We start from the raw sequence: 14,797 nt of genomic DNA on the forward strand, positions 1-14,797 counted from the left end.
ACTCAGTGGGTTGAGCGCCTGACTCTTGATTTCGGCTCAGATCATGATCTCATGGTCATGAGATCGAGCCCTGCATCAAGATTCTCTGTCCCTCTCCCTCAACCCCTTCCCTGCTCCCTCTCTCTCTCTCACTCACTCTCTCAAAAGACAAAACAAAAGTTTGCAGAGATGTCCGTGATTAACCCAGAGGCAGCAAAGTCCAGGACCAGATAATCGAGTGAAGCTGAACTAGTGTAGTGGCATGTTAAACCCAGTCTTCTTCCACAACACACACAAATATGTGGGCCCACTGTTGCCAGATCTTCCAGCTTTTCAAAACAAATAACACAGGTTTTTATGTGAGGATTCTGGTTTTTATATGTTCATTCTTTCATATATTCAATTACTGAGCACCCAGTCTGTGCCTAGGCACAGTCCTAGATCCTGGAAATGCAACAGTGAACACAACTGACAGAATTCTATGTCTTTCTGGAGTTGGTATTCTTTTTTTAAAAATTTTTTGGGGTGGGGCGCCTGGGTGGCGCAGTCGGTTAAGCGCCTGACTTCAGCCAGGTCACCATCTCGCGGTGCGTGAGTTCGAGCCCCGCGTCAGGCTCTGGGCTGATGGCTCAGAGCCTGGAGCCTGTTTCCGATTGTGTGTCTCCCTCTCTCTCTGCCCCTCCCCCGTTCATGCTCTGTCTCTCTCTGTCCCAAAAATAAATAAACGTTGAAAAAAAAAATTAAAAAAAAAATTTTTTTGGGGGGTGCCTGGGTGGCTCAGCCGGTTGAGCGTCTGACTTCAGCTCAGGTCATGATCTCATGGTCTGTGAGTTTGAGCCCCGCATCGGGCTCTGTGCTGCTGGCTCAGAGCCTGGAGCCTGCTTCGAATTCTGTGTCCCTCTCTCGCTCTGCTCCTCCCCTGCTCTTGCTCTGTCTCTCTCTCAAGAATAAATAAAACATTAAAAAAAATTTTTTTTAAATCTTTATTCTTGAGAGAGAGAGAGAGACAGAGTGAGAGTAGGGGAGGGGCAGAGAGAGAGGGACCCAGAGAATCTGAAGCAGGTTCCAGGCTCCGGGCTGTCAGCACAGAGCCTGATGCAGGGCTCGAACTCACAAAATGTGAGTTCATGACGTGAGTCGAAGTCAGACGCTTAACCGACTGAGCCACCCAGGCACCCCAGGAGTTTCTATTATTGCTAGTTTGCGGCGTGAAATCCAGTCCAACCACCCACCGCTGTGAGAATCCCCTCCACTCTCTGGGCAGGTGAGATTCCAGGACGCACATATGTACTTCTTGGGGAAGGACACCTGCTGATCTACGGTGCTACGCTTTACACCGCCCAGCTGTGCAAAAGTGTTCAGAAAGGTCTTATGGGAGCCCAGGTTCGCCTCCCTCCCCCCTAGACTGGAAGCTCTTCCAGGATGAGAAGTATGTCTTCTTTTACTGATGTCTGAGTCTCCAGCCCCAACCCAAGTTCTTGGTCAGATATAAGGACTTCATTTATGTTTGTCAGCCTACACCTGTAATTTCTCTGTGGCTACAAAATAGGATTCTTATTCTTCTTTCCCAGAGTGGCCTTTAAACACTGGAACACATGTTCCTCTCAGTTTCTTCAACCACTGGAGTGGGTTTCCAGCCCTGTCACATCCTGGTCTTGGGACACCTTTGGTATGTGTTGTCCTTTCTTACACCAAGACCCCAGACATGGATTGACCGGTTCAGAAAAGACCACAATCATGGAGCTTTTCGTTTCAGGCACGTGCACTGACAAGAGTGACCCTGCATGACGCTCTGTGCTCATATCCAGGCTCTGCCGCTGACTGAGTCAGCTCTGTGCCTCCATTTCTCATCTGTAAATGGAAACATTTTAGACTGTCCTGACAGGTTGTTCATGAGGATTAAACGAGCTACTACTTACTATTTTTTTCAAGTACTCTCTATGCCCAATGTGGGGCTCGAACTCACGACCCCAAGATCAAGAGTGGCATCCTCTAACCACCGAACCAGGCACATACCCCTTAAATGAGTTAATACTTACAAAATGCTTCCAATAAATAATGCATGGCTCAGAATAACCACCAAGGGATGTTAGCTATTACAACTACCACGACTTTTAATTGGAGTCCAAAAGTACGTGTCACACTTTTTTGGCCTGTGCTAAGCTTTTCACATGACCTACCTTTAAGTCAAGTCTCCCCATTTTATGCTTAGGCAGCTGGTCATTCTGAACTCCAGTCTAACGCATGATATCTTTGGTTCTTTTTGATTTCATGATGCTATTATCCGTCCTTTTGAGTTTCAAATTTGTAATTCAACAGGTGAGTGTTGTGTCAGCTGCCCTGGAAAATATTCAGTTAACCCCTTTGGTTTCTTAATGTATAGTGTTCATGTAAGTGCTCAATCTTTGTTGGCTGAATGATCGTCTTGAAGAATGTATTACAACCTTGAAGAGTAGTTTGGTTTATTAGAGAGAAGAGACATCTCTAGATATGGTGGGACAGGAATGAGGCTAGGAAGGGAAGGTGACAAAAGGGGAAGGGTGGGAGAGAGGAATTAATAACGGTGGGGAAACAAATATCAAAAAGGAACTTCCCTTAATACCTCCCTGGTTTTGAAAATCAGGGCTGTTACCACAGGCCTGATGATTTGGAAGCCCAGAAGTGGCTTCCTTCATTAATTCGACAATAATTTTTCAGTACCTACAATATGCAAGGCAATGTGCCAGAAGAAAGGGGGGTATTTTCATACACAAGAAGTAGAGAAAAGATATGTAAATAAACAGCTGTAATACAATGTGGGGTAGTGTCTGTATGAGACAGATACAAATGAAAGGCCCACTGGAATTCGGGGCAGCAACAGTTACCTTTGCTGCCCTCGTAGATTGTATTACCAGCCTAATTCTTCACCTCTCCTTACATCCTTGCCTTCGGACATGGAATTTTGCATTTCTTCCCACTGTGAGTGGGGCACAGTAGCTAGCTCTTGACCTTAGGTTTTGTCCACATGACTTGCTTTAGGCAGAATGTGGGGCAGAAATGAAGGTGTGCCAGTTCCAGACTTAAGCCTTACAAGCCCTGTGTGTTTCTATTTGCGTCTTTTTTTTCTTTTTAATTTTTTTTTAATGTTTATTTTTGACAGCACATGAGCGGGGGAGGGACAGAGAGAGATTGAGACACAGAATCCGAAGCAGGCTCCAGGCTCCGAGCTGTCAGCACAGAGCCTGACGCGGGGCTCGAACTCACGGACTGTGAGATCGTGACCTGAGCCGAAGTTGGACGCTCAACCGACTGAGCCACCCAGGTACCCCTCTACTTGCATCTCTGTCTTAAGGACAGGCCCGACACTAGATGGAGAGGCACAAGCCTGTACACTGATCTCCAGCTCCACAATTGCCAAAGACCCAGTCGTTATAATAACCCCCTTACTCTGTATCAGAGCAATTCGGCTTTTCTATCAAACTCTAATACAGAAACTTGGTAGCTGTAAGTGGGGTGCTGCCATAACACAAACCTAAAATGAGGCAGATCATGTACTGACAAGACTTTGGGGACATGGTTAGTGAAAACTAAAAAGCTGGATGAGGGTCCTCACAGAAGCCTAAAGAGCTCTCAAGGTGACTGTCAAGGATCACAGGAGAGGGAAACATTATTCGAAGCTGGAAGAGATTTTGAGTATGAGTCACAGAGTTTAGCAAAACTCTTACCCGTGGCGACGCGGAAAATTGAAAATGTACCTAAAACTTGATCTAGCTGAGATTTCTGGGCAATGTTGAGGGTGACACTTGGCTTCTTCTAGCTGTCTAAAATGAGAGAAGAGATGTAATTAATATAAAGAACAATTTACTCCATGGGCGCCTGGGTGGTTCAGTCGGTTAAGTGTCCACCTTGGGCTCAGGTCATGATCTCGTAGTTCCTGAGTTTGAGCCATGCTTTGGGCTCCGTACCGACAACTCGGAGCCTGGAGCCTGCTTTGGATTCTGTGTCTCCCCCTCTCTCGCCCTGTTTATAAACATTAAAAAATAATAATAATAAAGAATATATTCCACTTCCAAATGTGATTTGTAGAAAATATAAAGGTTCATTAAGTCTCTTAAGCCTACAAGTTTCTCATACTGAGAAATGGCTTCCAGGCAAAGACCAAATCCAGAGTGGGACAAAAGGTTTTGTTCAACAACACATGACAGTGCTTCATAGAACATTTCAGACACACAAATGGCCCTTTAGAAGTCTTATAGGCGTAACCTGTAGACCCTGTCCAAGGTTTCTGATTGCAGGGAGCCACCCAGCATAGAAAAAGGACCGTCTCCCAACAGACTTATGGCTTTTGTGTAATGGAATGGATCATAAATGGATACTTCAGAACTGCACAGATTTAAAAAACTGTTATCAGTTTGGACAGGGATAGTAGAGGTCTTGGAATGCTGGATTTCTATGGGGAGGAAGGCTGAAAAAATTACTCTGCTGCCAATGAGAACTACATTCCGGGGAAAGGCAGGACTGAGAGCTACGGTGAACCCCTGGGTGGCAACGCCTAAGCCCTAACAAAGAACTGGCATCGTGAGCCTGCTGGACTTGTGGGAATCGCCATGGACAAGTGACTGGCATTGAGCCTCTCACTTCCCCCTTCTGAGTAGGTGTGGTGATGTGATACCCAACGGCTATTTGGGATGAACAGGGCGGGTGGCTTCTCTTCAGTTCACAGGTCTGAAGCCTGAGAAAGGGTACTTCAGACACTCACCTTAGTGCCTCTTCCGCAACTGGACCTGATGAGATGCGCTCCCAGACTCTGAGCTGTTATAATGGATGTGAACTGGAGGTCCTGGGAAAATAGTTAATTTTGCATGAGAGGGATGTCAATTGCTGTGGCCAAAGGGTGAAGAGTTGCAACACCTTCCACCCCACTGTTCTTTTAAAAATGTGACTAAGTGGGAGTCTTCTGTTCCTGCCCTTTGATAGGAAGGCTTGTGAAGAAATGATGCTACAGGACTGAGGCCAAACCAGAAATAAAAGGCAAGGCAGCTGCTGACATTCTTGCTGCACCATTCACATCAGAGCTTTAAGAGGTCACAGTCTGTCCCGAAAACACCATGTTGTGAGACGTCCACAAACCCACCCACGGGATGTGACCAGGTCCTGAACCCAGACGAAAGGAGATGCCATGCGGCATCTGAGAGACACAGCCAAATCACTCCGCGGAAACCTTCTTGAATTCTGGACTCACAGAGAAAATGGAGATAATAAATGACATTTTAAAGCCACTGAGTTTGGGGACTTACAATAGCTAATTGAACATTCTGTTTCTGGTAGAACTGCAATGAGAAAGCAGAATTTAGAGGAGACCGTAATTTCATTTTCCATTCACCTGAACCAGAAACAAATATTAAGTCAATAATGAAGTATACCAATTTTCATTCCTGTGGAGTTTGCAAATGTTTCAAACACAGCCACTACTCTAAGGCGTTCTGCTCTTTACCGTCATGAGTCACAGTCACTGTATCGTTATTATTCAGAAATAGATGATTTTATTTCCTATCCCCATGAAACACCACTTACTTTAAGAGATTACAAACAATAACACCATGAAATCAATGAAGATGCATGTTCCTTTATATTTTATTTACCATACACATTAATAAGTAAATACAGCAAACACCGGAGAAAGGCTTTTTAATAATTTTTTGGATGTAAAGCTTAACACTTAAAATTATGCTTGCTCCCCCCCACCACCCACCCCAAATCCACATGCAGCTATCATTTATTTTCATATATGCTGATCCTAGAGAATTACAGACTCTTTACAGTTTTAGAAGAGTATCCTTATCCTGTAACTTAAAACAATTTCACAAACTGCATGTGACCATGGCATAACACCATCATTCATATAGTTCCTCAAGGTGAATATAGCCATACAACATTCACATTAAAATCTGTGTTTTAAACATCATTTTAATAAGCCAAACCACAAGAACCCAGGTTCTAGTTTTAAATGTGTTTATGAAGACTGCTGCTGAGCTCAAAGCATGCAGATATTCATGACCACCTAGATGAGGCTGGATATTGAAAACTCCTTCAGTAGGTCCAATGATGCAATTTTTCACTCATCCCAAGTATCTCCATATTTGTTTACTTTGACTAGGAAAAAAGCACAAATAATTGATGATTCCAAACCGTAATAAGTAAAAGATACTATTTAAGTTTGCTATTATACTAAAAAGTGCTTCTCATTTTGAATAAATGCACATGACAGAAAGGGGCTAGCCAGACTTTTGCAAACTGAAGTTCAGACACAAATAATGGTGCGCTCTATCAAGAACTTGACATAAATATTTGATTCTCGTAACAACCTTATAAAGTAAACACAGCCCCCATTTTAAGGGTGAGAAAACAGATTAGTAACTTGCCCAAGGTACAAGCCTAATAAAGCAAATAGAACTGAAATCAGAACACAAGTCTGTTTAGGTCCAAAGCATGCATGCCTTTACAAGTTTGCCATACTAAGTGTGGTATATATTATAGCACACACCAAAAAGTTACCAGGAAATAAAATATAGTAACAAACATTTGAATTTTGTTTTTCACAAAAAATATAGTAATAGAAATGATCAAGTCTTCAGGTTGTGGTTAATTCATTCTTTTCTCCCATGAGCTGTAATACTATACAAGAAGGAAAGAGTTTCCACGGTCCTACATCTTACATGAAATTACATTTTGAAACAAGCTCCTCTGTCTTCTCTCTCTTACTTTTAGCCTCTGTTCTATGTAGGGTTCATCGATGGATTACAGCTGTTCTAGTATTCGTAACAATGTAAAGGAGACGTTGTCAAAGTATGGACTAGGGACCCTTTCCCCAAGATTCTTTTGGGGAGTCTGTTTAAAACTATTTCATTATTATAAGAAGATATTATAGGGTTTTCCCCCCTCATATTTTGACTTTTCCCCTAACCTTCATATCCTCATGAGTATAAGGTAGTCTTCTAGAAGCTATATATAATGTGGTGCTATCACTGCCCTGACAACTGATTGATAATAAGCTTCTGTTTCTGAAATTTCTCAGTCTTAATTTCTGATTTAGCTGAATGTCAACAAACATATTTTAGGTGACATTTTCTGACCAGTGATGTCTCGGTCAATGTCAAATTTTCTGTCTAGACTCTAAAACAGAACATTCTAAAAAAAAAAATCACCCAAACTATTTCAAAACTGTTTTCTTTTAAATTCTGTATATAAAGCATACAAACACACACACACACACACACAGCTTTCTTTTTACAAAGAAAAAAATTATTTCATATTAGTGTCATGTGACAGAACTTCACGACCATTCAGTCAAAACCACAAATGTCAGAATCCAGCAAATGCCAAAGATCTATTTTGTTAACCTTTATTACTAAGGCCCAACCACAACACTCCATATCTGAAACATCAGGGCATGGTACTACGTTGTGCAGAAAAAGATTACAGAAATGAGAGAAATGCTACTGCCTGCCCTCGTGGAGCTTACAGTCTAAATCCTCAAATTAATTAGTGAACAAGTACCAATAAGTCTTTACATATTACAAAGTAATGGTCACTTGAATGCATAATGTTTATGCTAAAGCTTCTTTAATGATAAACATCAACAAGTATTTATTACAAATATATTTGAAAGCTGGGTTTTTTTTACACTAATACCATGACAGTAATATTATCCAACATTGTTAGGAAAACAAAATTCTAAATGAAGCAACTGCTACTGATTAGAAATAAAATTGGTTCTAAGGGGCGCCTGGGTGGCTCAGTCTGTTAAACATCCAACTTTGGCTCAGGTCATGATCTCACAGCTCGTGAGTTTGAGCCCCGCGTCGGGCTATGTGCTGACAGCTCAGAGCCTGGAGCTTGCTTCGGATTCTGTGTCTCCCTCTCTCTCTGCCCCTTCCCCACTCATGCTCTCTCTCTCAAAAATAATAAACAATTTAAAAAATTTTTAAAAATTGGTTCTAAAAGAACAATCATAATAAAAAATACAAAAGATTTTTATGTATTTTTGCGTTCTTGGTGGTGTAGGACTCTCAAGAAGGTACCAGGGACTTCCTTCCTTCCTTCCCTTTTTTACAGTAGTAAATAGAAAACCTTGAAACAACTGACATACCCTCTAAAATTCCTCAAGAAAGACATCGTGAAACTCTAACACTGAAACAGGTACAAACCCCAATTCAAAATGCCTTCTTCCATTAGGGGTAAACTTCTGTGCCAGAAAATTTACTTTGGGTAATGTACAGCAGTTCCAAAAGGAATTAAAACAAACTGTGATATTTAAATTTATAAAGTAAAAGTACTATTGGAAAAAAAAGCTCAAACTCCTCTTTTGGAAGTGCCCTAAAAGCCGGTTTGTAAGGCAAATAACTCTTATTCCAATTTCACAAAACATACAAGAAAATCAATTTCACTACTCAATCATGATTCTCCACTTCTGCTAAAAGTGGCATTACAGCCCATTATCAAGTCACCAGATACGGTTTTATGCAACAGATGCATCATTTAAAAAACATTATCAAGCCCCAAGGTGACTTCTGATAAGAGAAAACATTCAAATGGATTTATAATTTCTACAATGTGTTAAAACTAGTCTCATTGTCTTAAGTCATACTACCATCTGGACTTCATTATTTTCTAACACAAATGGTCTCTGGAACACCTCAGAAAAGGAAAAATTGTTAACTGATAGCTATTCTTTTTTTTAAAAAAAAGGTTATTTTGTTAATTGCTTGAGGAGTTAAATCACATATTCGTATAATTAATATTTTAAACTAATGCTGTAGTTTCCAATCCTAAAGAGTAAAGTGATTCATACTAAACTATCATACCTTCTTTTTTTGGCATTCTTTCCTGCATAGGCCTGACTGAGGGGTCAGTCTTATGTGTTAAAGTTACTTCATATGACTCTCTGTTCTTATTCCTTAATTCCTCATATGTAATATTTTTTCTTTTAGGACTTTCTTCAGGGTTGGGATCAGGTCCTAAAACAACAAACAGTTAATAAATGGCGATAAAAGGATTTGAATAAATCCAAAGCAACTACATTTTAGAAATGCTTCTTACCTACAATAAAAACAGAATAAAGTAAAATAAAGGCTCAAATTATTACCACCATCCCAAATTTTTCCCAAGATCATTACAAAACTAAAATTGACTTTCTTGTACACTGTTAAGCTTTTATTTCTAAAATTTAAAATCCACATAAAAAAATTAAAAAGTAACCAGGGCCAGAAGAATGGATATCATAATATATGCCAGCAAAATTCATATTCACGAAAATGTTAGTTTTTAAACTAGAAAATTATTCACACTTTTTATATAATTAAAAGGAAATATAGCATACCAGTGACAATTGAACAAAACCTGATATAGTACACATTTTACTTGGTATAGTTAAATGTTCCTATAACCAGAGCCTATATGCAAATAACTATAACTATTAAAAAAAATTTACCATCTTTATACTTAAACAGAAACACTTGAAAATACATACTGAGAAGTATAAAATATAGACTTTAATGACAGCACGGATCATTTTTCTCAGATCTAATGGATGCAATACTAAGGCAGAAAAAAGCGGCAGTGATAATTTTGGCCGGGGAACCAGCATTTATTCTTTCTCTCTCCCAAGGAGAGTCAAGGTAGGAATACATATCATTAAAGAGTCAAAAACTGACGAAAAAATCAGGAAGTGGTTACTCCTAATATTAGATGACAGGAACAAATATTAAACATAGTTTACAAAATGTATAACCAGCAAGAAAAGCCATATAAACACTTTAAAAGAAATTAACCAATGCCAACATGACATTCAGTCAACAACTACTTAACTTACAAAAGTCTTACACACCACTCCAAAAATAGTATCTTTCAAAATTTTACACACAAATTGGGTGTATCATTTTATTGACATAATCATATTAATTAAAATAATTTTTTAAAAAGAAGTTTTTATCTAAGTGGAATTTTAGAACTCCACAGGAAGATCCCAGTAAATAATCAGAATTTTCAAATCAACATAACTATACATTAAATGTTTTCAACCATAACCTTTTATTTTGCTACAAAGTATACTGCATTGATACAAAGCAAAAAGGCTTTAAACTTCTAACTAGTCTTAATACTATATACCATTCTTGAAAACTAAATTTTTGCTAAAAAAGAATGCAAATAAAAATATTACAAACTTTATTGGATTTTAAAAGCACTTACATTTCATTGGTAATGAGTAGTTATTTAATTTCCCTTCACCGTAAGTGATATTTTTTAAATTGTGAAGGAAACTGTGTACTAGATTATTAGTTAGGAACCCACAATTCTCATTCCCACTTAGCTGACAAGCACTGAATGTCCTTGGGCAAATCACTAAGCTTCTCTGAATCTTAGTTTTTCTCAATTGTGAAATATGCAAGTTTGACTAGATGATCTATCTATCTCTAAAAGTTCCTTCCAGGTCTAATACTTTTTCTCACCAAAAAGAAAATATTTCTTTGTTCTGAAATTGTGGCAAATGATGGAACATAAATCAGAAGATTAGGGAGAATTTTTTCCACTCACAAAAGCCCAATGAAAATATTCTGCATTGTGTAGCGAGCATGATTTACTACTTTGGGAAGGTTATAAAGAGCTGGAAGGAATAAAATATAAAACAGCACTGATTTAAATCTAACTGTAATAAACTACCTATGATAAGTCTCCTTACAGCTACGAAGGAGTGCTTTCTACTTTGAAAGATTAATAATTCTCAATTTCTGGTAAGAGAAAGCAGAACGAAATAGGGCAGGCAGGACTTAAACAAAAGGGGAGAGTGTCCTGGTAAGGAAGGACAGCACCTGGGGCAAAGCAGAGGAGGAGGCCACGACTGGCCCCTGTGGAGAGAAGTCGAAGAGTGGCAACCCTGATTTAGAGAAGGGGCTGAGAAAGCAGAGCAGTGGATGGAGAGATGGCTGTTCTGGAGGACATAAAATATACTGAAATATGGGCTTTGCTGTAGTCCTTAGGCAGATACCAAAGGGCATTTTGTCTGTTTGCTTTTATTTGGAAAAGGAATTATGTAACGTGGAATGGAATTTTCTAATGCAAATGGAAGGAAAGATGAAAATCATTACAAAGGAAGAGGTGATGCACGGCTAGAATCCAAGTAGAATGGATTCGGACTTGAGAGTCTGGCAAAATGAGAGATGCAGTAAGAAATAGAACAGCTGCCTCTGAAGATAAAATAATAACTAACCACTCTCCTAATCTGCCAGCCTTCTTCCCTTTCTAATTGGGAGGTCTTTGTTTCCAACCATTCAGGAAAAAAAAAAAGTCAAGGCTCTCGACAACTTCCACCCACTTACGAATGTCTTTAATTACTGTAACTTCCATTCTCTCCTGTCTCTTCTTTTCTGAAAGGTTAATTAATACTCACCACCCCCACCCCATCCTGCTCTAAAGCAATGCTGGCCAATGTAATTCTCTGAAATGATCAGAATGTTCTGTATCTGCACATTCCAACAAAGCAGCCACTAGCACGTGTGGCTACTGAACTGAAATGCTTACAAAGCAACTGAGGAATTGAATTTGCACTCTGATTTAATTTTATTTAATAGCTACATGTATTTAGTGGCTACTTTATATTCTGACCTACCTAGAACCCCTTCTACAACCTCTGGAACCTTGACTTATAATCAACTTCTCCCTTCCCACTGTTTCCCCTCTCTCCCTTTAACTTAAAACATGGACCCAAATCTGTCCCAGCTTAAACAACAAAAGCTCAAATGTTCCTTTAACCTTGTTTGTTCCTTACAGTTACTGGCTTATGGTATTTGCATCAAAGGAAGCGTTTTCAAAGAACGTTCTATCCACAATCCCTTATCTAAACCTTCCTAGTCAGAAACTTTTCAAAATTCAGTTTCTCAGATTTTAGAAAAATGTCATAGTATATGGCCCTTATATTGCTTACTATCCATCCATTCAGTGATTTGAAGCAGCAATGCATAAACAAACATTTATATTTCTACAACAAAATGCAGGAAAATCACATTTAAGATAAAGATTACAAATAGATTTATGTCAGTGTAGGTCAGGGTCTAAAATGAATTAAGTCAGATTTTATCATCAGTTTAATTACTAAAAAAGCTTTGTAGGGGCGCCTGACTGGCTCAGTTCATAGAACATGTTACTCTTGATCTCAAGGTCGAGAGTTCAAGCCCCATGTTAGAAAAATAAATAAATAACAAAAATTTTTAAAAATAAAGCTTTGTGGTTGTTAGAATTTTTTGGATTTTAGGATTTTAGCTAAGGAATTGCAAACCTGTACTTTCTAATTCTTTACTCTTCACCGCAAACTAGATTGAAAGAACGAAGGAAGGAAATGAATGTCTGCTGAGAGCCCATTACTTGCCAGGCATTACCTCTGATTATTTCATCTGATTCCAAAAGCTCTTTAAGAGAGGTATTATTATCTCCATTCGGGAGATCAAGAAACTGAAGGAATCACAAATTTGTTACTTGCCTAAATTCACATAGCTAGCCAATGTCAATCATTCAAATCCAGGCCTTAATCCAAAGTTGATGGTGTTTCACTTACATTCTGTGATCTTCAAAGCTAGTATTTACACAAACTTCACAAAGCATTTTCACATGGATTTTCTCACTTGACAACAGTTCTGTAAGGCAGGTAATTATTATTTTTCTCACATTATAGACAAAAAAGCTGAAAGCCTTTAAGACCAGCCTAACAAGTATAACTTCTTTGAAGCCTCCCTGAGGTCCAATTTAGCACTTCGTCTTTGCTAGATCACTAAAGTTTGTTAGTATTTTCAATTAATGGGACACATTAGTAATTTTTCCTTGTATTTCTGTATATTCTAACAGTCTAAAAGAATTTCTCAGGGACAAGGACCACGTCTTATTCATCTACACTTCTTCCATACCTAGCTGAGTGCCTGACATCTACTGGACGTCACAAAATGTAGAATGAAGGAAGAAACAAATGCACAACAAACATGCTGAGTTTAGGGTGGTGGTGGAACATACAGGTGATATCCAGCAGAAAAGGTGATCAAATAAAGTTTATACATACGTTGGACCATAAAATGTTGAAATTCATTTCAAGAGAAGTTTCTACCTTGGGCAATATGATCAGTAATACCAGTGGGAGTAGATTCATTCATAGAAGCACTGAATGGAATTGGCTCATAATGAGGAAGCATGTCTTTTTCTATGTTGTCTGCTGCTGGAGATGTCACAAAAGATGAATGACCACTCACATTTGAGTCATATTTTGACTTCTGAGAATAGTGCCTGTAATTCATATTGTATAAGAAACACAAGTTACTGTCTACACCCTAAGAAGTGTGTCAACATATAAAAACTAGTTATCTTATTTTCTAAAGGAATCGTGTAATTTTAACATGGTCATTTATGATAGCAAAATGAAGTCTTTCTCTCCACCACAAAAACCTTAAAAATATGTTCTGACCCATTTATACAGCTTAAAAATGTCACTCTTAATATAGAAGAAAAGTGCATTAGTCAATATTCTAATCCCTAAGCTTCAGAGATCATTTTTAATGTGTTTAAAGTTCTTAGAAAAAAAGTACTTCAAATCAGAAATATGTCCAGTATGTCCAGTTCCCACATTAATTGGGAAGTTACTTCCATAGCTAGCAGGCCATAAACACTATTTAGCTAAGGCAGATACGTAAGGATTACTAGCATTCATGGACTTTATCATTTATAACAATTTATCTATTAAATCTACTTAATTACATGATTGATCTACCTATCCAGATGGACAGGATTCATTTATTTATACTAACATAATTAAAACAAAAATTTGGAGAATGTACATACATAACAACAGAAGGATTAAGAGATGGGACTGATGAAATTTGGGAATTTAAAAGAAAAGTCCAAAATATAGTAATCAAAAGTGTTTGCCAAATTAAAATCCTTTATTCTGGGATTAGCATTCCCGATAGGATGCAACTCTCTATTTAAAACAAAGGTAGGGGTGCCTGGCTGGCTTAGTTGGTAAAGCCATGAGACTCTTGATCTTGGGGTCATAAGTTCAAGCCCCATGTTGAGTGTAGAGTTTACTCAAATAAATAAATAAAATTAAAAAAACAAAAACAAATAAAAACAAAAGCAGACAAATTTTACTCCAAGTAAAACAGAAATAGTTTTAACTTGCTGGAAAATGGCAAGTTTCCAATGGTCCTTCAGGTTAGGCAATGTTTCATGCCCTCAATTATGGCAATATCCAATTACAATTTTTTTTAGCTAAAATTAAAAACCTTTAATAAAAATCAGAGTTTGGCCTACCCAGATGGTGAAGATCGCCGTGCTTGTCCTGAGCGTAAAGCTTCTCCAAGAGGGGAATTCTCAAGATTCTTGAACTTCTCTTGGCAAGTTTTCACATAAGAAAGCTTTCCAGCAAAATATCCCATGATACAAGCAACTTATTTGTAAAAACAAACAAAAAATGTGACTCAATGTGTCCATTTAGATAAAAATCTTTCCTAAAAGGAAAGTTGTTAAGAAATGTGAGCCTGAATAGAGGTCGTTGGTACGGGAAGACTGACATTTCTCGAAATAATGGTACAAGTACCATTACATCAGCCTTAGAGCAAACAGAGTCTGTAGATATAATTCACTTTCACAAAATAAAATAATCCAAAATAAAGTTGCTTTAAGATATATAAATTCTACTTTACTAATTATTAATATAGACAGGAAAGACGTGGTAAAAGTATAACAGAAATGTGGAATTAAAGCAGAGTTCTAACCTAATCAGAAGGATTTTAGGCCGTTTCTT

The 14,797-nt window shown here is 38.3% G+C and overlaps 1 protein-coding gene and 1 long non-coding RNA gene across 6 annotated transcripts in view; one reads left to right on the top strand and one right to left on the bottom strand.

Moving 5' to 3' along the window:
* Window positions 1-3,155: 3,155 nt before the first annotated feature.
* LOC147582007 (uncharacterized) lies at window positions 3,156-7,999 on the top strand. Its single transcript, XR_015250474.1, has 2 exons — window positions 3,156-3,280; window positions 4,936-7,999. It is a non-coding gene; the product is annotated as an uncharacterized LOC147582007 (long non-coding RNA).
* The window catches only part of OCIAD1 (OCIA domain containing 1), a 28,440-nt gene continuing 19,217 nt past the window's right edge, over window positions 5,575-14,797 (bottom strand). For 3 of the 5 annotated variants that reach the window (XM_086705102.1, XM_086705100.1, XM_086705103.1), the window contains exons 6-9: window positions 14,305-14,440; window positions 13,106-13,281; window positions 8,823-8,975; window positions 5,575-6,111 (exon numbers count right to left, since the gene is read on the bottom strand). In XM_086705102.1, coding sequence (XP_086561228.1) covers window positions 6,074-6,111; window positions 8,823-8,975; window positions 13,106-13,281; window positions 14,305-14,440 — 503 coding nt within the window. In that variant the 3' untranslated portion in view covers window positions 5,575-6,073. Of the gene's footprint in view, window positions 6,112-8,822; window positions 8,976-13,060; window positions 13,282-14,304; window positions 14,441-14,797 lie in introns of all 5 variants that reach the window. The other 2 variants (XM_086705101.1, XM_086705104.1) reach the window with 2 other exon arrangements.

Source organism: Puma concolor, chromosome B1 (assembly GCF_028749965.1).
Source record: "Puma concolor isolate L17-30 chromosome B1, mPumCon1.1.hap2, whole genome shotgun sequence".
Classification (NCBI taxonomy): domain Eukaryota; kingdom Metazoa; phylum Chordata; class Mammalia; order Carnivora; family Felidae; genus Puma; species Puma concolor.